This window comes from Castor canadensis, chromosome 10 (assembly GCF_047511655.1).
Source record: "Castor canadensis chromosome 10, mCasCan1.hap1v2, whole genome shotgun sequence".
In the NCBI taxonomy this organism is placed as follows: Eukaryota; Metazoa; Chordata; class Mammalia; order Rodentia; family Castoridae; genus Castor; species Castor canadensis.
Window position 1 is genome coordinate 10,004,751 of NC_133395.1, and position 26,571 is coordinate 10,031,321.

Consider the following 26,571-nt stretch of genomic DNA (forward strand, 5'->3'; position numbering starts at 1 on the left):
TATGCATGAGTAAGACAGAAACAGCATGTTTTCAAATAATTCGTGCACTAAAGTACTCTAAACATACAAGAGAGTGGACACTGAAATCACAGGGGTTATCACATAGTTTACTTGGTAGAGGAAAATTAATTTCAAACTTGCAAAATCCATATGGGAAGTAAATTATATAACTAGAAATGTTAGGACAAAGTAGATACTCAATTATTATTACTCTACAGCATTGGTGTTCCTTATACAATGTCACTTCACAGATAATCAAAGTCAAGGCTTTAATGTTATTATCTCCTATTTTAATTAATACGAAAATGAAATCTTGGAATGTGCTTCAAGGATATGGATTAGTTTCTTTTACTACATTATTAAGTCCTTTAATATAAGCCTGAATGCACATTTGAATTTTGAAGTATGTGAGCTGTTGAAAAATCCCATGATGCACTGATGCAAAGGTAAGATTCTACCTGCACACAAGGAAGATACATATAATAGGTCTTCCTAACTTAACACAAGGGCTCTTCATAAAATGCCTTAACCCTTTCAAAACCTAGGCAGCTCTACTGCACTTACATTTCTGATAGCAGATGACTTTAACTCAACAAGCTTTTCCCAAGTATTGAATACTCTTTACTCTTAAATGTCCTTTCCCAGAACTCACTAAAATCATTTTCTGCAAAACCACATGAACTTTGGTGATACCATGTACCATCTGGTCATCTACCATTAGAGAATTCCTCAGCCTTTTCTCAGTCATCAGTCTCAGTTGCTGTGTCTCCATTCTGTCCTTCTGCCCTACATGAATCAATTATTAGATTTTTAATAATATGCCAGAAATTGAGGCATAAAAATATGTTACCTGCAGTTGTTTAAGGATCTCTTTCCATGATTGTGGGAAAGAAAATCAAAACAGTATTCTCTAGAAGACCCTGGCTGGACCGGAGGTATGACTCAAGTAGTAGACTGCCTGCTTTGCAAGTATGAAGCTTTAAATTCAAACCCCAATCCCACAAAAAAAATAAATAAATTTTAAAAAAAAGTTAAGTCAGGAAGGCCCTGTCTAAATGCAAGGGAGTTCTTCGTTATTGCTTTGTGTGGCTTTGAAGTTGACACTAATGTGACTATCTTGCCTTGGAACCACTTGAGAGAAAAATAATTTAATGATACAGAGTGCAAATACCTCAGCTCAAAAAAATGAAGTGGATTGAGTATTTCAAAGGTTGATACTAGTGTGCAGTGGAAGGGACGTCTGAATTTTCCTTTCTAGACAGAGAAGTAGAGCAAATGCTTGTCCTCCTGTACTTTGTGTGTGTATATGTGTGTTTTATATTATAGGCCAACAAAGAGGACATAGCTCCCACTTAAACCTTTTTCTTCTAAACAAAGACTCATATGTGTGCACTCGTATACTTATTTTAGGTATATAAACCAGAGAATGTGTTGAAAGTGACTTCCTCTGTTACTGCCTTAAAACTGGAGTCCTTTGTCCGTGGGAATGTGTTCATCAGGGAAAACAGAAACTGGACAGTTGCTGAAGTCTGTACATGTAAGAAGAGCGATTCTTGCAAATAACCAAGTAATGTCTCCTTTTCCTCCTCCTTTCTCCGCATCACTAGTTGCCATGTACCGAGAACCATCTTTGCATGACGTTGGTGAAACGGTCCCGAAGGCTGGGGTGACACCAAGTAAAAGCACAAGCGCGTCTGCAATAATGAATGGAGGCAAACCAGTCAACAAGAGCAAGACCACATAGCCAGATCCTCACAGGTGTTGTGACTTACTCCCTGAGCACAGTTGAGTGATTTATCCTTACAGACCTTCTGGCTCCCGGGGCTGATGAGCAGCAGAGAAAGCAAGCTGATGCTTGCCCTTTGCTGTCTCAGAACTTCTTCGTTGCAAGTGGATAGATCTCAACCTGTGGGCCCCCCACAACAAGAAGACACCTGGACAACCAGCTAACTCAGACCATGGAATGCCCTACCAGATATGGAATGCCTTTTTAATATCTTTTCTGTGACTGTGACACTCCATGTGAATGACATACTTCACAAGTACACTCGATACCTTGCCTGCTGACAGCTACCCATAATCCTTTTGAGTCCTGTTTCCACGAAATCCATGTGTTTAAGTTCAATTTTGTAGCACACAAATAATATTGAGTAATTTCTAGTTAGACGCTGTAAACCTGTGCTATTATGGATTTCTCTTCCCGTTTTTACAGGGCTGCTCGCTCCACTGTCTGTGACCTTTTGCAGTGATTGTGTTCCTCTAAATCTTAAATGTTGCAGTTGGCTTAGATTGGAGAGCAATCAAGGAATCAGGAAGCCTTCTAAACCTATTATTACAAATTGCATCTATAAAGATTAAGGTGGTTGTCTCTGGCTCACATTACTGATTAAACACACATATACACTCTATCTAGTAGCAGATACTGGGCTCCCAAGGTCGCTGTTGCCTGGGTGGGACAAGGGTCAAACACAGACATGGGAAGCTCTCTACAGTAAGTGTTTGACACCCCTTCTAGTTTCTTTGTGCGTGTGTGTTTTATACATATCACAAGCTTACTGGTAATGGTAACATTTGCCTTGCCCAGCGAGCAAGACCCACTGGTTTTTGAGAAAGTGGGTCCAAAGAATTCTGTAGGCCTTGTGGGCCTGATTAAGGTTCATTTTTCATCTATTAGTCCTCATTATTGGAAAAAAAAAGGAAAAATCAATCATTACAACCTACAAGAAATGTGCTACCTAAATCCATTTGTGTTCCACTCCTTCCTTCCTGTTTTTAATGAACCAAATCTACATTGTTCCCTTTTGAGCTGCGTTCCACTCATACTCAGCCAAGCATGGGCAAGGCGGCTGTTGAGTTCTTTTCTGCAGCAGCAATGCAAACGTTAGTTATAAATTAGACTTTAATATTTTTGGTGTTTAATGACAAGTTTTTAAACTGGACATACGAGGAAAAATATTTTTTTTAGCTCAGCATGCTGAGTCTGGTACTGTGGATCTCACCAGTACATACCTCTAACTCAGCTTTTGGGGGCCCATGTTGGCTGGTGGCTGAGTTAGAGGTGCCTTGCCATGATCTCAGACTACCCTCTGTCGAATATTCTAGATAAAAATAAAGCAAACCAACACTCTCAAACATCAAGTTTTTGGGCCATTTGATTTATTTGCTTTGTTTTATTTTGCTCATTTAATTTCCTTTTGGATTGGATACTACTAAACTCTGAGCTTGGGGAAGGCAACTACTAAGACAGGCCATGAATCGTTGACCATACAGTAGAGATTCCACACAAAATATTCAATATTGGATATAAAGAGCTTCAAAATGTTTCATACTAAACTGTTTGGAAATATATTTGTTAACTCTGTGTACACTTAATAAAATTCAGTGTTTTCTTCTCAGAAGAGTTGAGACCAAAGTGAACCTCATTTAAAGAACACACTTGCTGGTGGTATCAATGCACTGGCCTCTTGTTGTATTTCCATGTGGAATGATGACCCCATTGCCACTTATCCCCATCTGCAATGTATTTACTGGGAAATTATTTTGTCACTGCTTTCATAAATCTCCATGACAGCCCTTGCCCAGCATTTAAAAATTTTGGCCTGCTTAGCTGATAAAAGTTTCAGTATAAATTTAACTGTCTATGCTTACTTCCTTTTCATATTGGATTCCATTTTAATAAATAAAAAGTTAGCATAACGTTTGAGTAGATTTATTGTTCATAATGCTAAATTACAACACTGCAACATGGTTCCTTTGATCATTCTTGGTTTGGTATTATGCTATTCTAAAGGCTATTGTTTTTAGGAAGAGAAAATACATATTAGACTCCATTAACCAATTATTTAAGGATGACATATATCCCATAATATGTGGTAAACTATGAATAACTTATAATTCCAGTTATGTACGCTTATAGACACTGCTTACACCACTAACCACACACACACACACACACACACACACAGACACACACACTCCCCAAACAACCCCATTTGTTTTTTGATAATCAACCCTACTCGAGCCCTACTTGAGGTTTCTTTCTCTCCTGCAAGCCTGCATATTGGTTAAAATTAAGACGAGATTTATTTTTGTAAATGACTGGGATTTATGTAAATGTGTATCTCTGCTCTGTTTTTAAGGGTTGTCTATAAGGGCATTTATCTCTATGAGTGGATGTCATAACACTTTCTTCTAGTGTGTGTTTAGACATGTTGCGGAGGGGTCCTTGTTGTTTGTGCTTTAGTTAGACCACTTTTGTGTCTGGTCTCACCTGTTGCATGGGACGAGGACAGCACTGATGAACTGCATGTAGTGGGACCTGTATATCCAGAATTGTTGGTATGTATTACTTGATCCACATACAAGAGTTTGTCTGCATTGTACAGTTTCTGTGTTTATTATCATTTGTTGTATTTATAAATACAACATATTGAATAAATATTTATATGAAGGCATATGAAAAATATCAAACCACTTTATGTAACAAAATAGCATTGTATCATCCCCACATATAGAAATGTCATGTAAATAAGTTGGTAAACTCAATTTCCCCTTTTACCATGCCAAAGAAAATTTTAGCTCTTTGATGATACCTCTCTTGCTATTCTTCCAGGATAAGACTTCACTATTTATTTTCCCTCAGAAGTTAAGTTTGCTCTTAATTAAAGTACAGTCTGTCATTATTGATGTTCTGTATAGTAAATCTGATGGAATTCATTTGTATTCAAAACCGTGTGTTTTGTACCTCCATGTACATATGTCCATTGTGTTAAGTTTCAATAAGAGCCCATTCTTTCTGCATGCATATCTGGTGTGGGAGGGTTACTTCTATTGATTTGTCATGGCAGCCAATTGCTTTGCCCATCCCTTAACAATGCTCAGAAATGTTAAGTCTTTTGATTTTGAGTGATATTATTATTGTTTTCTAGTAAGTTTATTTTCTAAAATTCACTACTACTTTATTTGAAAAAAGTTATAGAAGACATGAAAATAGTCTACCTTCTGTAAAAAAAAAAAGCATCATTTCATCATAAATTCTGGAGAATTTTCAGATCCATGCTCTAAACATTTGTTTGTTCAGTGTTTGGAGTAGGAATGACAAAGGACATCCACAATGGGCCCAATCTGCTCCAGTCCTTCTAGCTGCTCTCTCTGTGAGTAAGCAGAGTTTCTTTGTCAAACCTAGACACTTGCTTAATGCTTAAGACATTAAAACAGCTTTTATTTTTTTTCAGGATGACCAATATCAGATTTGGTTCTCTTAACAAAAACATACAACAAAAGCTGTCTTATTCTGTAAGTTAGACATGCATAATTTCATTTGAAGTTTCTCCCTAATATTGCAGAGATGATTAATGTCTTATAACTCCTTAAGAAGGAGTAACAAGATTGACTAAGATTCAGTTTAGAAGGAGGTGTAATAATTAAGATATATTTTAAATTTTATTTTAGAAAATGGATATAGCCAGGGTAAAAAATTTTAGACTAAATGTTCAGTTATTTTCCAAATACAGGCATCACCACATTCAGAATGTAAATCAGGTTGTTTAGGAGTAAAATACATCCATAACTTAGGTTTCTTAGCTAATAAGGTGACAAAGAAGGCCAGGTGATGCTCTAGAATACAGGGTAGACTTTTGAAATTGTGATAGTTGAGTCTGCAGACTAAGGCTGAGTTACATTTTGGTTTTGTTACTGGTTTTTATTCAAAGTCTGATGATTCCTAGCAGAGGTTGTGTTTGCATTTCAGCTGGTGGAAGTCATTCCTTCCAAGATGCTGTTAGAAATAGATGAACTCAGAAGCCAAAAACTTAGTAGGTATAATGGTTCTCTTCTTGTGCTTGAGGACTTTAGTTGACTTCTGTGAGTGCTGTGAAGGAATTCCTCTGTAATACTTTGCCAAGCAAGCAGTGTGAGTGCCACCACACCAGTAAACATGTTGCATTGTGTCCAGTTGACATTGGTCCAACTGTGATGTTTAAAAAACATGAACAATATTTGCTTATTTTCTCCCATCCCTAACAAATGTGATCTTGCCCTTTGTTAAAGAGGGAGTTTCTCTTAGTCACAGAACCAAAAGTCAAGACACAAAATCATATTCAAGAAAGTCATAACTAGTATTTTCATGTCATTTTGCTTATTTTTTCCAGTGTCAAACATATTTATTCAATCACTTCTTTATAGTTATATTAATGTGGTATTGCTAGAGTCCAAACTCACACAGATACAGACACACACACACACACACACACCTGTCATAGAAAAAGCATTCATTAGAGTTTAGGTACCATGTGACCTAATATGGGGATTTTATTTCTACAATTTGTAATTCAAGGAGCTTCAGAATATGACTAACTAGAATTTATTTTCATCTTTGTTCAAAAATCAGGACAAATCGCATTTTGAGCTCTACGGAATAATAATTTCTCCAAATCTAACCTTTTTAGAAGGCTGAAATGCAAGGATATTTTTGATGCTTTCGTTATGTGAAAATATAAAGAGAACAACACTTTTGCTGTAGTTGCCATTGATGAAAAGGAAGAATATAGAGAGAATTATAAGAAAAGTATGTCTCACCTAAGGTTATACATAGGGCCATAGGGAATTACAGGTAATTTCACTGGGAAGAGTTAGGCAAGCTACTATCCAACTGTGAGCGAAAGTCAGCCCTAATCTATTTTTGTATTCTGAGTCTGGGAGCTCAGAATGTTTTTTTTTTTTACAGTTTTGAAATATTAAATACAAATAATCAAAGAAGAATATGCTACAGAAATGTATGTAGCCCAAATACATTTCTAAATATTCCCAGTCCTTTATAGAAACCCGGGCCCTGCAGTAGGGGAGCCTGAAGGTCATTTGTAGCACAATGGGGAGGTAGCTCAATGAATTCAAGTGTTTGTGCATCATCAAATAAGTAATGAAATGGCTACTAAATAATTATAACAGGTTTGTTTGAGGCTGAAAATGTTTATGTAGAGGAAAGGAAAGAATATCTGTACTATTTCTTGGCTACATACATCTCCCTCATTTTACAAAACTGATTCATCAATTACCATATACAGGAAGATAAATACAACCAATATGGTTGCCCACCTTAATCTCAGGCTAGAGATAACACTTTTATAAATCTGTCAAATTATGAGAACATTATTAATTCTGTAAAAGCAGTATCAGTTAAATATTCAAATAATTTTCAATATTAAATTTTTAAGTAAGTAACACAGTGGATGCATATTTTTCTTATTTTTGGTTATTCCACTTACAATGTCCAAGTCATAATGCTAGAATAATTGCATCATTAACACAAAACTTCCAAGTAAATTTTTTCATCTTAAAACATACAGCAGTCATTTTGCTATGTTAGTTTAGAATTTTACAAAATAACTCACATTTAGAAAAGAAAGGTGTTTTTCTAGCTCTAAATAACTAAAGGTTACCTAAAATAGTGTGTGTAAGTAAATCTAATGATATATATACATATTTAAGGGAAGTCAAGTACTACACATTTTCATAATTCAATGTGAATTTCATATAGTAAAATTTTGTCATTAAGAAAGTAAAAATTTTATTCCTATCACTGAATTAATAGTTGCAATTTCTACTTAAATCATGTCTAGATTTTTAGGCCTTCTGAGCTTTTGAGAAGGGTGCCATCTTTTTTTTTGTATATCCCTGCTGTTCCATAGGAAAAAAGAGAATATTGTGGGGGAACAAATGCATATTTCAGGCTCATCATATTTCAAAGCAGATTTTATCTTTTCAAAAGGCCTCACTATGGGGATAATTTAAGTAGTGAAGTATCTGGCTTCTTATACATGTAACCCCTGACTCATTTTTACAACGTGGTCTCTTACATATAAGAACTTAAAGTGGATATTCTTGAATAACAATTTATTTTTGTTGTTTATGTTAATGATCAGTAGGTAAATATATATTGACACAGAGTATAAACAACTTTTTTATTAAAAATGTTAAATTGTACATTTTTTATTATTTCTTCCTTTATCTTAAGCGACTCTTCTGAGTTTAAAGTGAGATCAGACAAAGCCTAATGGCTAAAAATGACCAATCCTTTCCCTTCTGAAGCACTCATGATCTAGTGATCCCACCAACCCAAGATCATACCTCTGTCTTTGTCTTCAATGTCCCCATATGGAAATGCTGAGTCATTTGTAATCCTAGAAAAATCTGGTGAATTTATGTGAAAATGGCTCTTTTCCTTGGATTCTAATATGATATTGCTGGTGCAGGAATTAGATTTCTAAAAAACATGCAATCTAGTACTTTTCTACTCCAGCACCAATGACCGGAGTCAGAAAATTATTTGTTGTGGGGGCTGTCCTATGAATTGTGGGGTGTTTAGCATCTCTACCTACTAGGTGCCTGTAGTACACCCCCCTACTCCACCCAGTGTGACAATCAAAATTTTCTGTAGACATGACCAAATGTCTTCTGAGTGGCAAAGTTGCCCTCATTGAGAACTAACGATGTTAGTTACAGAAGAAAAATTCTTTATAATGTCATTTACAATATAATTTGCTTAACTCATTTCTAATGGGTACCCAGTTTTCATTCAGTCAGAAATAGAAAAAACATACAATAGTCTGTCAAATCTGTCCTAGTGGCGATTACACATGGTTTCCTCTGCTTTTCTATGTTCTAAAGTGATCCAGAAAAATAAGAATCCAGTCCTCTCCCATGGAATCATTAAGGATATTCGGTGCCAAGCCAGATTTCACATGCATTTCCATTCCATCCATCCCAGCATTCACAGTTTCCACAGCTACATATTCCATTTCCTGTAACAAAATACACATGGGGATCATGATCAGGCTATATCATTAAAGTATGCTATTTTAAGCTATAAATGTCCATAAGAAAACCGCATTTATCCTCTCTAAATTTTCTTATTGTGCAATGATATTATTGCATTTTATAAAGCAGCTGAGAGAAATCTCATCTTTCAATTAATGGCATCTATTTGGTGCCATGATCTGTGAATTAAATTGCTACCATCCTGTATCACTCAGCTGGGATATCATGTCACAGTTCTATTTTCCTTTGGAGAACAAATTATAAATGACTAATGAATTAATACTGAAAAACATAAAGGTCCTTGACATAACATGAAGCAGGCCAGATAGTCAGCTAGAAGAGAACACTTGAATAGTAGGGATGGACTAACGGTGGCAATACAGATATTAATTTTTTACCTTTTGCTAGAAATTAAGAGATCGAATCTACATGTCTTTATTTCCCCCATAACTTGTTTAAACAAATATGTTTTATAATAACTTATTAGGGCTCCAAAAATTAGGTATCAGTAGATTACACATCTCAACCACTTTCATACCTTGCTCCTACCTCTTCCTCCTCATGCAATAGAAATATCCATTCGGTTCTCTGAAAGCAACCAACACACCAACTAATGGCACCTGGGTTCTCCTTGAAATAATGGTCTGTTTCCTACACCATAACCAAAATAGGATGGTTGTCTCTATTTAGTATAAGCCTCATTTGTGTTATTTCATAGGGTCAGTTACCTTGTGGAAGTTTCCCAGTAATCATATGATCTGGCTCCATTCTTTTGCATTTTTCTTTGCCTAGAAATAATGTTAGTGTCTATTCACAAATGTCCACTTCCTATTTCAGTTATCTCAGATTAATAGTTATCCTTGATTATATGGAGCTGTCCTGTTTGCTGGGTGTTATTTGGCTCTATTGTAATGTGACACAGAACAACTACAGTAGCTCAATACTGCACCTGTGCAAATGAGACCATCATGCTTGTCACAGTCTCTGTCATCACAGTCGCAGAATTCCCCTGAAATAAACCACTCTTCGGCAGAACAAATGCACTTCCCACAATGACAAGAACCTGAAATCACAAAGAGCATTACTCACTGTCACCATATAACTAAAGGTTTTCATGCAGAATAGGATATCGTAGACATACTGACAATAGGCTTCTAATAACCTATCTTCCAAAGGTAGAAGTTTATTGAATAGCTGGTTTCTCAGAGGGGAGCTTTACTTACTGTAATTCATAAAGGTCATCCAGGAAAGCCTTCATTATGGATCTAGACAGTTGCAATTAGCCTTGAGCAAATGTTCCCTGGCCCAGTCTCGTTGAAATGTCAATGCGAACAAAATGTGGCTGATTCTTATAGATGGGCTCCCAGAAAGGTGTTCAAAAATAGGTGGGTTTTTTTTTTTCACTTTTTTTCAAGTTGAATCATGTTTGTAAAGTGCCTGTTCTTTAAAGGAACCCAATAGTAAATTCTATTAAATGAGGGTACAATGTATAACTAAAATAACTACTAAATTTTAAGCTCGTCATTTTGGATGTTTGTTTACATGGTTTTCTTAAAGTAGGGACATATACACACAACTGCATATAGAGTGGCTAATTAAGGTGCTAAAAATGCACACATAATCACTCTTGTATGTTTGACTTATCTGACTTCGTCATCAGGATTCCCTACCATAATCAGGGATGTCCAATTTACTCCAAATATCTTCAGTCCCTTTTCCCAACACTTTACTGATTTCTCCTCTTTTTACCTCCTACCTAATCGAAAAAGTATTTGGCCATTAAGATGTTTTGGATTACTAAGAATTTTTTTAAAATCAAAGAAAATATGAGACATATCACGTTCCAAGGAGGACAAAGTTGTCTCAATCTAAACATCTTTCAGGAGAGAATAAAAAAAAGTCTTCTTGTGGTAAAACTGCTTCCACTACAGCAAGGAAGACAAAAAAAATTCTAAAGAATTTCCCCTTCCATTTCTTTAATTATTCTTTCCAAAAGCAATTTCCTTTTACCAAAGGAAATTTTCAGTTCAAAAATCACCTTGACAGAATGTGAAGTAGCAAAAGTATTTTGACAGATTTAACAAAATCCAAACTTGGCAAGCTCAAAATATATTTGAGGGGAGAAGGAATCAATCATGAGTGCTTCTACTGAAACATAGTGACTGAAAAATAATTGAAAACCTGAGAAAATGGAGATTAGGAAACCTGTGGGTTGGGGTAACAGAATTATATTTACCATGTGGATCATAAAAGAATTCAAGCTAATGTGTCCCAATATTAAGTGCCCTGTGGTATTCATATCATGGAAACCTGTATATGATTTTTAGTTGAAAGAATTCTCAATGACCAAATCAAACTTGTACCATTCTTTGTCACGAATCTCAATCTCAATAGTGTAGTAAGAATTATATTGTGAGAATTGTTTTTCCTTTATTTTTGATTTCTTGTTTAAATGAAGCATACATTCAGTCTTAACTTGTTTTCTGAAGAGTCTTTGTTAATTTGCAGGTACTTCATTAATGTACAAGCCATCTTTCAGTTCTGATGAGTGACTGACAGCCTGATGGTTGCTTGAGAACTTGGAAGCTGGCCCTCTAGGGCAAACAGCAAGGGATAGGGTCTCATTTTAGTTTAATCAAGATACAGTGTTTCCTTATTTTAGATATTTATTTATCAAGACTTTCAAATTTCTAGGCATGAACATGTTCAACACTCAACTGCCTGTTTAACAAATGGTTAGTAATATATCTGCCAACAAGGAAAACATGGCCCATGACATTGGCTATCAGAGAGGTTTCTTCAGAAGGCACCATATTTAGTGTTTTATTTTCATAAGTGGAAGAAGACTATTTGGAGAACTTGACCATTTTTAGTTGTTTCTAAAATAGTATCTCCCTTGCACAGCAAATGTATTTTTACAATAGAAATAAATGATTTTATATGTCCATGATATTCATAAATTATACTTTTTTCTTTCACAATTCATGAAAGAATTTCATATTTCATCTTCCAACTTATCCCCTAGTCCTGAAACTATTTTACTCACTACTCTAGCTCCTGATATGCTCAATTTTAGGCCACAGCAGGTATGTTCCTAAAACTGGTAAGCTCAGCTAAAGTTTATATGGTGTGTACTGATAAGAATATTTGATGAGTAGATTCCAGTTACAGAGTCTATGAGTCACAAAACACTTAGAATAAAGAGTAAGGATTGCTTTTGTATGTGCCATGGAACAGTAGCTTTTCTCAGTCATCATTTTCCCAGCCATGTTCTTCCCTGTATGTCAATACTCAATGCATCTTAGAGATAGGAAATTCTTCTGTTGCTTGTATAACTAGGAATATCATAGCATGTGATAATAACACAGTATGAACAGTTATTAGGACCTATTATAGCACCTTTCTTGTAGAGTGCTCTGGCTGTTAACCATCAATAACCAATAACAAGGATGGATCAACCCTCTCTGGAAAGGGAAACTTTTAGAGAGAAGATTTTATCTAAGACATAGACTACCTGACTACCCAGAGGTCAGAAATTGTTCAACTCAGCTGGCTGGTATCCATTCACCCCCAGAGACCCAGCCCCAAATGAGGAGCAGTTAACCCATCTTGCCAGAAGCTCTAGGGTGGTAAGGTCACAACCACAATTGTTTTCTTTCTCAATGTAAAGACCCTTAAGAATGTTCCTATCTCCCTCTGTGTTTTTTGCTGGCATCCACCCCTGGAGAATCACCCACATTTCCTCACATGTCTTCAGAGCATCCTTAAGACTTAAGAAGGGGAAAGAAATGAACTTATTCAGCCTTCAAATATGAGACCAGAAGACCAGAGAGGATAAGGGAATTGCATAGGACCACATAGGCAATAATCAACAGTTAATATAAGATTTCCATTGATTTGATCGACACCCTAGCTATCTGCTTATCTGTGATGTCTCTCACAGCAAACACTTTCACATAATTTCAGAAATGAACTGTTTGTTTCTGCAGATTTCAACAGACAGCCATATTGAATGAAGCAACCAGAACACTGGGCTGAAGCACAGCTTTCACCCATTCTCTTTTCCTGTGGGACCAGGAGCTGGGTGGGTGAGAGATAGGACAGTGAGTGGGTATACTCTGGACTTACTGGATGATTTAGGACCAAATGAGTGTCACTGTGAAGATTTAAGGAGACATTTAATGATGTATGTTTATAGCCATTGCCACATAACAACATCTGTGAGAATATTAGAGATGATTACTCAGATCTAGGTTGAAGTTATTAAGGTAAAAATGTTGCAATGTCATCCTGGATCCAAATAAATAAATCCCCAAATAAACAAACAAACAAAATCTTATGAATATTCCACAAAGGTAGCTAAATATAGGGGAGATCTGGCCACTAAGCTCATCTCTCTTGGTTATTTACTAAAACAATTTGAGCCCAAGGGCAAGGCACCTTTGTTAGTTGCCCAATTCCATTACTAATGTTAGACTTTCTTTTTCTTTCATCATGCCTGACAAAATGCTGCAACTCAACATCCCAGCAGGCAGTTTTCACTACTGTACTAATGACTCCATCTGTTATGAAGGTCACAACAATGTATCTTGTTTTAAATTTTTCTATGGAGTGATTTATTGTCTTGGCTATAAATTTGTAAAGAAATAAAATGCTATTTCTTCATCGTCTCCTGAGGTGACAGCTTTATTCACAGTTCATGGCATGTGCACATTTCAGACATCATTTTGGTGGGTATGTGTTGCTGAGTACACACCATGGTTATCGCAGGACCTGGGCTCACACCTGTCCCATAATCAGAAGAAAAAGGGCTGGATATCTTTCGTGATCATAGGATGAGGGATTTTCACTTACAAATTTGAAAAAAAAATTATGCATAATTCAAACAAGTTCATGACACTCAGATATTCATAGTTCCAGTCAAATGCTTTGAACAGCTTTCTCTTTTCAGTCACCATGTTGAAATACTGTGGTCTACTTCATGAGGCTGTTTTTTGTTTCTCAGGGCAGGACGTGGGATGATGCTTCTCATAGGGACCAAAAACAATTGCTACATCCCTGAAACAGACACAGTTGCATGATCTTAGTGCATAATCTAGCACTGATGTCCCTAGAATTGGAGGAAAGAAAGAAGCCCTCAACTAACTGCTGCCTGTCCCTACTGTGCATGGAAGCATAGAGCCTTGGGGCAGTCTTTACTACTCAAATTTACCAGAATTTGAAGCCTCTAAAGCATTCTACCCACTGAGGGATAAACATTTAGACAAATATGCTTTCAACCCTTCCTTGATCCTTGGATATACTTACAGCACTCATACAACTTGGAAAGGCATTAACTGGAGAGACATTTTTGGTTTTATTTTATTTGAGGCAATACCTTTAGGTCGCTATTTAATCAACTTTTTTTTTTTTTTTTTGCATTTTCTTCATTTATGATGGTAAAAAGTAAAAACCTTCCCTTAAACTCTAATGAATTTAGCAGGAACTTTTATTCCTTCAAAAGAAACCACTTTTTATATGAAAGTCAGTTTAGGATGTGGATTGTTATTCACTACACTGGTGAGTATAGTTTTGTGTTTTCTTGCTGTACTTACAATTGGACAGGACTTAGAAAACACCAGGTGATAGACAATTTTAATAACTTAATAAGATGTTTAGTAAACACAAACACATGTACGCAATGGATGGTTTTAAAAATAAACAAATACAAATAAGCACACTATGTTTTAGTATGAATGGGGTCCTCATTTGATACAGTTTTGTGAAAAGCCTATATCCTTAAGATCTAAGGATAAGGATATAAGGATAATGGCCTTCCAGTGAAAAGGCCATTAAGGAAAACCATGCAAGCTAATATCTAAATTTTAAAGCTCTGATTGGAATTATGTTCATAATAAACAATCTAAACCAGGAAATTTAAACACTGCCCTATGATCTGATAACACCTCTTTCTTCCTTCTATTTTTCTCTCACAGGTTAATTTCATTCCCCCCTTCCTAAAGTTCTTTATTAATCACTTCCTCTCCAATTCCTTGCCATTGTCTCTTCCTTTTAACTTCCCTGTCCTCTTTTTTTGATTCTTTTTGTTTGTTTGTTTTTGTAGCAAGGGAGGTAATAGAGTTTATTAAAAGTTATAGAAAAAGTTACAAACAGTCATGATGATGGGCCAGGTATGAAACAGAAGCAGAGAAAAAAAAGCCTTTTTTGATTCTTCCAACACAGCTTGAAACCAAAGCTGGTGTTTCAGGGAGCAGCAATCTCTGAGAATAGAATTGGTGCAAGGTTTGTTTGGAGCTTGTGATTAGATAGAATCTAACAGGAGAATAAACAGAGGGAACAAAGTGCTTGCTTTAAATTCATTTGAGTGCTACCTGCCTGCTGAAATGACATTAGGTTGAAGGTATGATTACTTGTCTGAGTGTACTATAAGGAGAAGTCTGGAACACAAAATTCCTGGAAACCAAGGACACAGCTGCCTATTAAATGATCACATTCATATCTGTTTTCAGTTTCCCCCCAGGCACCAGTAGTCAGAGCAACCATCTGCTTTTCTGTCTGAAGTTATGTCAAAAAACTTCTTTCAATTGTGCCTTGTGTGATGAAAACACATTACCCATAGGACATCCTGCTCCATGAGGTTTCTTTCATAGGCCATGTGGCATCACTAGGGTGTCATAGAGCACTACTCAGTGTCTCAGGTATACATTTCCTTTCTTGTGTCCTTTGCACAAAGGGATCATGTGTTTAACCTGCCCCAGAATCAGTGTTAGGGGTCAATGGAGCTTCAGCTAGAGCAGTACCATGTCTGAAGGGGGTGCAGAGTCTGTTCTACAAGGCGGTGATGAGCTAAGAAGAGAGCTGGGACACTCCAAACTTCCAGCTCTATGAAGATCAACTCCCAACATGCCAGGAGAATCCTTAGGCTTAGGCACCAGCAAGGTGGACAATGGTATCCCTTAAACATGTAATATGTGCCAAGATAGCAGAATATAAAAGTGCCTTCAAGAACATTATACATTCATAATCTTTACTCAGGAAAAATCTGCCTTGGGTTTCCTTTTGTGTGTGTATAGAGGAAGGAAAAAGGGATTTGCTTGTTCCTCAAATCTGTTTCTGTGATAAGTGTTTGACTGGCTTGCTGACTCCTTTTCAGTCAGTTTGCAGGACATAACTATTCTTTGCAAGTTTCATTTTCCTTTTTCATTTTATCTTTCTATATATTAAGTCACAAAAGCTTTCTTGGAAAAATTGGTGATTTTCAGACCAAAGAAAACTGCAGAATTGAGACTTATACTCTTTTTTCCTTCTTCATGGAACTAAATATTTAGTCACTTTTTCTGTTTTCCTCACACACCCTCTCCTTCCCTTTTCTACATACACTTCTTAGAAGTTCCAAGAATCATATGGTTGTCACTTTTCTATAATTCTCAACTGCTATTTCAGAGGTGACCTCAGCAATCATCCCCTTTTTTCCCTGGTTTTTGGTCTGTTCAGTACCCAGAATGTTGTGGTTCTAATTCTTTATAGTTATCCATTCTATTCCTTTTGGCCACAACTTTGAACACAAGTGGCTGATGATGTTTTTTTGCATAAGTTTCTCTCATATATTTCATTATCTTACACCAAAAACCTCCCATAGTTAATGTTCAAGCTCCAAGTTTGGCACCAGGCAGAGCAGAGTGGCTTTCTTCCACACTAAAATCAGTCTGCTACTTGCTGTTCTACAAGCCATGTGTCAGAACAGGAATCTAATCCAGGCTCCGGCAGAGATACTCACCCTTCCCCGAGCACAGTATGCCATCTGCTGATTCACACAGACTCTTGCTTTGTTCTTCTGTCATGTTGCACTTCCGTGGATGTTGGCAGAGTTTGCCAAACCATCCTCTCTCACAAACGCAATGACCACAGGAACATGTGCCGCGGCCTGCGAAGCAACCATAGGACAGAGAAGGGGCAAGAGGAGGAGATGGGTAAAAACAAAACAAAACAGTGAAATTGGAGTATTTAAGGAAGAAATGTACAAACCGTAGGGTCTAATCTCCCAAATACTCTTTCCTTTTATACATAGTCAATTTGACATGTCATTGTTTAAAAGAATGTCACAACAGAGATCTAGTTTAGCATGATAAATCTGAATGTCTCATAGGAGATGGGCTTGAGAGAAACACTGAAATAATTTAAGATGGAATTACGCCATCCTTATTTGAAACAGAATACTTCCTCATTTGCATTTTATCAGTATGGAGTCTCAGTGCTATTCTTCACTGTGCATACCATGATACCCAGACCAATTTGTAAGGCTACGCACGTAACCATTATGTGAAGCACTGATAAGTTGCTCTCTTACGGCTTGCTAATAAAAACAAAAGACATTCGGTATTACTTTACCTCTGTAACTTCTACTAAGAACAGATAGAAGTATAAGTAGTGATGTTTCTCTACTAGTGTATAGAAGTTAAAAACAACCCTGGACTTGAATTCACATTTGTCTTTGTTTTTGTTTGTTTCTGACATTGGTTTCTGGTTTTTGAGATGTTTATCCTTTGGCATATGATCAACGTTGTGTTTGTGACAGTTTTACATGGCATATATACCTGTTTGCTTGCTCACTGCCCACATTCCACTAGGTTGCATGATTTTCCAATTTAATTTCTTGTTTTCACTCAGTGCTTTATCCCTTTTCCTGATATGTGCACTATCTAACAGCCTGACTTCTGTGACTCAGTTATTTACCTAAAAAAGATTTCCTGAAGATCTATTATGAAGAGTACTTTTGCTAGGTTCTAGGGGACATAAAATCAAACGTGATGGACATCGTGATCCCTGTTCTTCTCCCAGGGACATGTGTCATTTCCATCCATACTGACCAGCTTGTCTTGAGCTGCTGACACTATCTCATTCTCTCTCTCTTTCTCTCTCTCTCTCTCTCTTTCTCTGGGCAGTACTGGGATGTGAACTCAGGGTCTTGCACTTGCTAGGCAAGTCTTCTACCACTTGAGCCATGCTCTCAATCCTTTTAACTTATTTTTCAGATAGGGCCTAACAGTTTTTGTCTAGGGCTGGCCTCAGATCATGATCCTCCTGCCTATTCCTCCCATGTACCTGGAATTATAGACAAATACCACAAGATCCAGCTTATTTGTTGAGGTGGGGTCTCACTAACTTTTTGCCTAGGCCTTGAACCACAATCTTCCCCATCTAGGCTTTCCTAGTGGCTAAGATTACAGGCCTGTACCACCATGCCTGGTCCTCCATACTCTCTTACCCATTTTCTCTGGCAGGACTTACTGGAGTAAACCTTGTTCCATCTGTTCCCCATACTCATCTCTACCCAAGGAGGGATTAATAGCCAATTCTTAATTACTCTCAGTTAATCATTCTAAGTGATTTAACATGATCACCCATGAATCCACATAGCAGTTTTCTGTAACACATGACTTCTGAAAGTTAATGGAAATCAAAAAGGAGATAAATTCAAGAGACAACTCTGTTTACAAGCCTATTTCCAGCAGCCTCTTCCTATCCATGTAGCTGTGCATGAAACTTAATCTCACCACACTCTTTAAGTCTGGTATTATCCCCATCCCACAGTCCGGAAACTGTGCATCAAGTCACAAAAGTTCCACCACACAGAATCAAAAGTTGACTTGTTTCCTTGGATTGCAATGTCCACCCATCTTCCATTATGTCACACTGCTTGTAGATTTCATTTTAGAAAATGAGACATCTAGCAGATTTTTCTTAATCTCTAAGTTTTCAACTGTTTCATCATTTGAAGGGATGTACTTGACATTCATGGACACTTTTCCCTTAAAAGTCTTGCTCTGACTGTTTTTCATGATACTGGACTCTCCTTGCCCCTTTAACAATTGTATTTTATCTCTACTCTTCTACTTGTTTTTCTGATGTGATAAATACAGATATCCCCCACTGTCGATCTTGAATCGTCTTCATTTACTTCTCTATAATCGCTGCCCTGAAAAACTCATCAAATCATGGGATTTCTAACCAAAATGGCTGTTTCCAGTCTCTAAGTCCTGGGCTCCATTCCTGTGATTCCAAGCCTTGAGTTCAATTAGCATCCTAATTAATTTTTCCAGACCTACATAGATAATTTTCTTTCCAAAAGCCAATTACATAAGCAACTCTTCTGTATTTCTCATGTCCTTCAAAGACACAACTCTACTTCCACCAGTTCAAAATGTTTCAGATAACATCAGTTATCAAGTGCTGTTGAAACTGTCTGCAACATTTCCAGTTATCACCATCATAAACCTATGAGAAACCTACCCACCATGTCTCTCAACATTTTTCCTCACAACCCTCTACAGCACAGCTCAACTCACATCACAACCTTCACCTCTGCTCCTACATGACTGCCTAATGCTTACGGCATGAAATTCACCAATCTTTTGTTATATTTTATGTTCTTGAAAAATAGAGCCCCAACATGCTTTTCTGATCTTCATCCTTCTCTTTTCCCTTTCACCAAATTGACTCATTGCTCCCTATACATTTCTCAAATATTTCTGACCTCATGCCATTGATGAATTAGGAGCTTCTTCCCTACTCTATACATTCAGGTTCTGCTTAATTTCCAAATCTCAGAAAAAGTCACTACCCCTCTGTGAAGATGTTCCTAATACCCAAAAGTGGAATTCATTGCCACTCCCCTGAACTTTTTTTCCTTTCTTTCTTTTTGATATGTGTGTGGTGTTGGGGAGAGAACTTAGGGTCTTGCACATGGTAGGCTAGTGCTCTACCACTGAACTACTTCCCCAGTCCTCTCTAAGTTACTATACTATTTTATCTTTCACCTTCTTATAGAAGATGCATCGTACTTTCTAATTAGTAGTTATTTGCCAATGACCATTTCTTTTTTTTTTTTTTAACTGTTGTGCTGGTGGCATTTACAAAAGTTCTTACAATAGATCAAATATATCATACTTGAATTCACCCTTTCCACTGCTCTCCTGTATTCCTCACTCCCCCTATTCCTGGAATAGTTTCAACAGATGTCATTTTTTCATTTACATGACATATGCACCATATTCACCCTTCTCTCCCCTTTCCCCGCCACCTCCCCCATCCCACTGGTGCCAACTTTTCTCCCTGGGCAGGACCTGTTCCATCCTCCTGCTCTCCGATTTTGTAGAAGAAAAAAGAGAACAGAAAAAAAGTACATTTTTGGTTGTTTAAGATAAAGATAGCTACACAGGGAGTTTCCTTGTGATATTTCAGTGTATACGTGTATTATAACCCCAACTGGTTCATCTCCTCTATTTTTCTTCATTCTATCTTAGTCCCTTTTTTATGGTGGTTTCAGCTGGTTTAAGAATGTGTTTTACATATAGGATACTGTGGCCTAAAGATGTGAAGATGTGAATCAAGTTAATAATTTTTTACATAATAAATTAGTTTTTACTCCATAAAAAGAATTCTATATTCATAGAATTGTGTATGAGTGTATCAACCATATTCATCTTCTTAGTTTCCCTCTTTTACCCTACCCCTCTCAAATGTGACCTCCCCTTAGTGTGACCAGTTTTTCATAATATTGCTGTATTTGTATTAGGTCTCTATTCCACATATGAGGGGAAAAAATGCTATTTTTGGCCTTCTGAGCCTGGCTAACTTCACTTAAGATGATGTTCTCCAGTTCCATCCACTTACCTGCAGGTGCCAAAATTTCATTCTTCTTTTTGGCTGAGTAAAATTCCATTGTAGATAAACACTACATTTTTTAAATACATTCATCAGTAGTGGGGCATCTTGTTGTTTCCATAGCTGGCTATTATGAATAGCGCTGCAACAAACATGGGTGTACAGGTGTCTTTGTTGTTTCCTGACCTACATTCCTTCAGGTATATCCCTATGAGTGGTACTGCTGGATCATATGACAGTTCTATTTTTAGGTTTTTGAGGAGACTCCTACTGTTTTCTATAGCGGTTGTACTAATTTACATTGCCACCAGGGAGGTGCCTTCCTTCCCCCCCACCCCCACATCCTCACCATTTATTGTTGTTTGTGGTAGCTATCTTGATGGTAGTTATTCTAAGGTGAGTGAGGTGGAATCTTAACGTGGTTTTGATTTGTACTTCCTTTATGGCCAGGGACAGTGAGCATTTTTTCATATTTTTTTTAGCCATTTGGACTTCTTCCTTTGGGAAGGCTCAGTTCAGTTCATTGGCTCATTTCTTCACTGGGTCATTGATTTTGGGGGAGTTTAGTTTTTTGAGTTCCCTGTATATTCTGCTTATCAGTCCCTTGTCTAAAGTATAGCTGGCAAAGATTTTCTCCCATTCTGTGGGCAGTCTCTTCAATTTAGAAACCACTTTTTTTGTTATGCAGAAACATTTTAATTTTATGTCCTCCCATTTGTCAATCCTTTCTCTTAGTTGCTGAGCCATTTGCATTCTACTAAGGAAGTCTTTGCTTTTGCCTATTGCTTCCAGAGTATTCCCTGCTGTTTCCTGAACTAGCTTCAAAGTTTCAGGTTGATATTAAGGTCCTCAATCCACTTTGAGTTGATACTTGTGCAGGGTGAAAGACATGGGCCTAGTTTCGGTTTTCTGCAGGCAGATGTCCAGTTTTCCCAGTAACATTTGATGAAGATGCTGTTTTTTCTCCATTGTATGTTTTTGTTGCCTTTGTCAAAAATTAGGTGAGTGTAACTACTGCATGGTTTTGTATCTAGGTCTTCTATTCTGTTCCACTGGTCTTCATAGATGTTTTTGTGCCAGTCAGTACCATGCTGCTTTTTATTGCTATGGCTCTGTAGTATAGTTTGAATTCAGGTATTGCAATACCTCCAGCATTGCTCTTTGTACTCAGTATTGTCTTGGCTATTCATGGTCTTTTGTGATTCCAGATGAACTTTAGAGTTGACTTTTCAGTCTCTGTGATTAATGTCATTGGAATTTTGATGGAAATTGCATTGAAAATATACATTGCTTTTGGTAGTACAGCCATTTTCACTATGTTGATTCTACCAATCCATTAGCATGGGAGATCTTTCCATCTTCTGTAGTCTTCTTCAATATCTTTCTTCAATGGTTTGTAGTTTTCCTTGTAAATGTCATTGACATCCTTGGTTAAGTTTATTCTGAAGTATTTGATTTTTTTTTTTTGAGGCTATTGAAAATGGAATTGTATTCCTGTATTCTTTCTTAATCTATTCATTGTTGGTGTATAGAAAAGCTACTGAATTTTGAAAATTTGACTTTGTATCCTGCTACTTTGCTAAAGCTATTTATGGTGTCTAGGAGTCTTACAATGGAGTTTTTCTGGCCTTTTAGGTATAAGATCATGTCATCTGCAAACAGGGATAGTTTGACTTCTTCCTTATCTAGTTGTATTCCTTTGATTTCTTCTTCCTGTCTTAATGCTGTAACTAGGAATTCCAAGACTATGCTGAATAGGAGTGGAGAAAGTGTACACCCTTGTCTCATTCCTGACATTAAAGGAAATGGTTTCAGTTTTTCCCCATTAAGTATGATGTTGGATATGGGCTTGTCATATATAGCTTTTATTGTGCTGAGGTACATTTCTTCTATTCCTGTTTCATCAGAGCTTTTATCATGAAAGGATGTTGAATTTTATCAAATGCTTTTTCTCCACCTATTGAGTTGATCAAGTAGTTTTTGGTTTTGCTTCTGTTAATATGCTGTATTACATTTAATGGTTTTCTTATGTTGAACCATCCCTGCATCCCTAGGATGAAGCCAACTCAGTCAAGGTGTATGATCTTTTGGACATGCCGTTGAATTAACTTTGCCATTATTTTATTGAGGATTTTGCATCTATGTTCATTAAAGAGATTTGCCTGAAATTTTCTTTTATTGTTGTGTCCTTCTCCAGTTTTGGGATGAATGTAATACTGGCTTCGTAGAATGAGTCTGGCAGTGTTCATTCCCTTTCTATTTTGTGGAAAAGTTTAAGGAGTGTTGGTATTAGTTCTTCTTTAAAGGTCTGGACTTTTTTTGGTGGGGGGAGACTATCACTGCTTCAATTTCATTGCACGTTATCAAATGACTATTTCTTGATTGTGAATTCCTTGAGGGTAGAAATTGGTTCTGATTCAGTACTATAGTTTATTGTACCAAACACACTGACTTAGACACAGTGGATCCTAAAAAATCACATATAGGAAACTGAGGTTATCTTTATCAAAATATCTTCTCATTCTCTCCTTCACAAATCCAAACAGAGAATCCTAAGCTAATTCTAGGGCATTCTTATAAGACACCTGGTAAATGTTGTTGAAGGGCAATAGACAGCTCTTGAATTTCCATTTTATTTCTACTTTCTGTAGAGTAGAGCCAACTTAGAGAGTGGATACCCTCTAAGGGCTATCTACTCAACTAATAGTTTAAACATGAAGTATATCTTGACTTCTCCTTCAAAACTAAAGTTCACATAAATACAGTTCTTAATAAGTTAAATAAAAAGTTTTCCATCTTTGGAGGCAGAAAATTCAGGGTGCCAAAAGGTAAAAAAATACAACAACAACAACAAAAAACAGAGCCATGGACTTCTCTTTCTGAGCCCTGGACTGGTAATAATAGATAACAACTGACATAATTGGTGTCATGTGATCTCTAGTGCAGAGGAATTTATTCTACCTTTTGAGTCAGCATATGATTGAGAATGAGTAAATAGCTCCTCATAACAAGTAATATAATATGAAATTTATATGCAAGAAAGTAGGAGATCATTTTCCATTTGTTAGCTCATTTAGTTCATCTTTCCATAAAGTTAAGTTGGCAACTAGGCGATTGCCTAATTGTCAAAATGCAAAGGCATTTAAAAGTTTTGATTTGCTGTTTATGTGACTTCTCTTTACTTAACATTAAAAACAACTTTCAATAATCTCTTCTTTAAAAAATATATTTAGTCATCTATTCAAGAAGTAGTGTACACCAGTGTTTTTTGTATTATTTTAACAGTTTAGATATAATTTTGAGTAAAGCAGGTATTTGGCCCTGTTTCTATGGTGACTTCTAGGAAAGAAAACAAGTACCAGCAACAAATATATTTTGGTTATAGAAGACTAAAAGAGTATGCTACTGTAATCAATAATAAGAAGACTGCTAATGAGGGTGGTCAGAGAAGGGCTCAGTGACACTAAAAATTAAGAAAGAGTCAGGCAGCCAATGTTCTAGGCATAGAGTCTAGAAAATCTAAGGAAAAGTCAATGGCACAAGAAAGAACTTGGCATGTTACAGGCAGTGAATGACAATGTGTTTGAAGAAAAATGAATTTAAAATGGAATAAGTAGGCCAGGCATGGTAGCACATGACTGCAATCCTAGTTACTTGGAAAGTGGGGATAGTAGGATTTTAGCCCAAGCAAAAGCACAAGAACCTTCTTGAAAACTAAAAAGCAAAAAGGGGCGGGGGAAGACTCAAGTGGTAGAACACTTGCTTAGCAAATGCAAGACCCTGAATTCAAACCCCAGTACTGCCAAAACAAGAGAAATAAATAAAGTAAAAAAGTAGGAGAGACATTCAGGACTTAGCAGGTATCAAACTGTTTATTTTTGATGATACTTATTCTAAGAGAAATGATAAATGGCAGAGGTTTTCAGCAAGAGAATGACGTGATATAATTAACAATTTGCAAATTTGTTTGGCAACTGAGTGGGATTCAAGTGCATTGAGGTGAAGCGAATTTGGAGAAAGTGAGAAAGCCACTGTAACCCTCCAATGAAAAGTGATAGAGGTGTGAAGTAGGAGGTGGCAGTCAGACAAGTGAATGGAGATCTATTTTGGTAGTAGAACTTATGCCTGTGGGACAGGCTTTTGGATTGGATATGGAAGGAGAAGGAAAGAAGGGACTGGTTTTCTGGCAGAAAAATGAGAACCACCATGCTACTTATCAAATGTGGAAACTGTGGGAGGAAGAGATTGAGGGCAGCAAACTGGTTCAGTTTTGACCCTCCAGTGTTTGAGACCCTTAAGACACTAAGCTGCAAAGTCAAGTAAGGAGTCTGTACAGCAGACAGATCTGGGCTGGGCACTAGAGGTACACATGGAGTTTCCAACAGTAGATGGCATTTAGAGCTTTAGACGTGAATAAGCCCACTCAGGGAGAAATGCCTTGGGAAATTTGAATACTGAGGGGTAGGTTATAAGAAGAGAAGTCAGACAAGTAGCAAAAAACAAGTAAAGAAGGAGGAAAATAATAAAGGGAGAGTATCCCAGAAAATAAGTCTAGTGAGTGCGATGTTTCTGAAAATCTGAGTTAAAAAATAAGATCACTGAAGTAGTTTCAGACAGCTTTTCTCTGACTTATACTTCACTTATGCCTATACAGTGGATCACCAAGATCGGGTAGAACTCTTGGAGAATCATCAGTATGTACCATTCATTGAGAACAACCATTCTGCTAATGGCTAAAGTGGCAGTGATAGCATCTTCATAGAACAGATCATTATAGAATGATACAATAAGAGAAAATAAGCCTGATGGGCCAATTGTGGCCTACTAAATCTGTCTTCACCTGATTTCTCACATCTTCATACAAGTGAGTAATTTTCCAAATGCAGAATGCCACTCAGCTTCTCCCAACATACTGACATCCTTGCATCTGGCACCAGCACTGTCAAAATTTGTTTTTCTTCTCATTGTCTTCCCTTCTCCTGAACCAAAACATTCAGCCCTTGACTTGCATTGCCTGGAATAATACAATAGTCACTAGCCAGAGGAGATAATTTCAATTTATTAAAATTAAGCAAAATTTAATAATCAGTTTCTCCAGTCCTGTTGGTCACATTTCAAGTACCAATAGTCACATTTTGATCCATGGCTACTGTGATAAGTAATGAAGATACAGGTGACACTCCTGTCTTCTTTGACAGTTGTACTGCATAGTGCTACTCTAGGTAATGACTTTTTCCAGTGAAATTCTTTGGCTCTGAGGCACTTTTCCTTTAAACACTGCAATGATATTCTCATTTAGAAAACTGACCTATAAATGGATGGAGATCCATTAGTTCAAATACTAAATACTGCTTAACCCAATATCCTTATCTCTTTCTTAATCTTGAGAACCCTCAATTTTTTCAGGGAAGTGATAATATGAAAGTGTTTGATTACCTTGGCTTCTTTTGACTTAAAGGAGCTTGTACAACATAGTTCTAATGCATAAGTAATAAGAGAAAATCTCCTGGTGAGGTTTCTAGGAAACAACTGTTTACCAGAGGGATGGGGCAAACTCAGCCAGCATGTAGCCTTTTTTCCCCTTTGCCTTCCCATTTCTTCTTTGCTGGAAGATGGACACAATTGGAGTTATCAATGAGTATGAAAAAAGTCATATTTTTAGAGATGAGCAGAGCAGAAGTGAAAACAAAGTGGGTCAGGGATGCAGATGCTGTTCAAGCGGTCACCTCACCATCTATCACCAGAGTAACAAACTGCAAACTTATTACTTGTGTGACTCATGTTCAGCCAAACACAGTTTGAACTGATATAGTCACAAATTCAGAAAAGAGTTTTGTGATTTTTAGCTGTAATTTGGAGATAACTCCTGCTGCTGTACTATCTTTGGCCTGACTGAGCTCTGTAAGGTCTTCCTCTTTCACACTATGAGAAATCCAGCAGTGCCCTGGAGTCACTGAATTCACACACTCAGGCTGCCTGGTTTCTTCCAACTGCATCTATGAACCAAAGAACTCCCTGAGGAAAAGTGAACTGATTATGTATTAAAAGGTGGTTCCTCATTATCCTTTCTTGCTTCTAAATTGGACTCATGGG

General features: G+C 36.9%; 2 protein-coding genes across 5 annotated transcripts in view; one reads left to right on the forward strand and one right to left on the reverse strand.

Moving 5' to 3' along the window:
* The window catches only part of Fgf14 (fibroblast growth factor 14), a 638,567-nt gene extending 625,083 nt beyond the window's left edge, over positions 1–13,484 (forward strand). For all 3 annotated transcript variants that reach the window (XM_020175278.2, XM_020175279.2, XM_074043031.1), the window contains exon 5: positions 1,608–13,484. In XM_020175278.2, coding sequence (XP_020030867.1) covers positions 1,608–1,744 — 137 coding nt within the window. In that variant the 3' untranslated portion in view covers positions 1,745–13,484. The remainder of the gene's footprint in view (positions 1–1,607) is intronic.
* Positions 7,945–26,571, reverse strand: part of Itgbl1 (integrin subunit beta like 1) — a 229,925-nt gene continuing 211,298 nt past the window's right edge. For both annotated transcript variants that reach the window (XM_074043030.1, XM_020175283.2), the window contains 3 exons: positions 16,592–16,738; positions 9,764–9,877; positions 7,945–8,798 (listed from right to left, as the gene is read on the reverse strand). In XM_074043030.1, the coding sequence (XP_073899131.1) occupies positions 8,707–8,798; positions 9,764–9,877; positions 16,592–16,738 (353 nt within the window). In that variant the 3' untranslated portion in view covers positions 7,945–8,706. The remainder of the gene's footprint in view (positions 8,799–9,763; positions 9,878–16,591; positions 16,739–26,571) is intronic.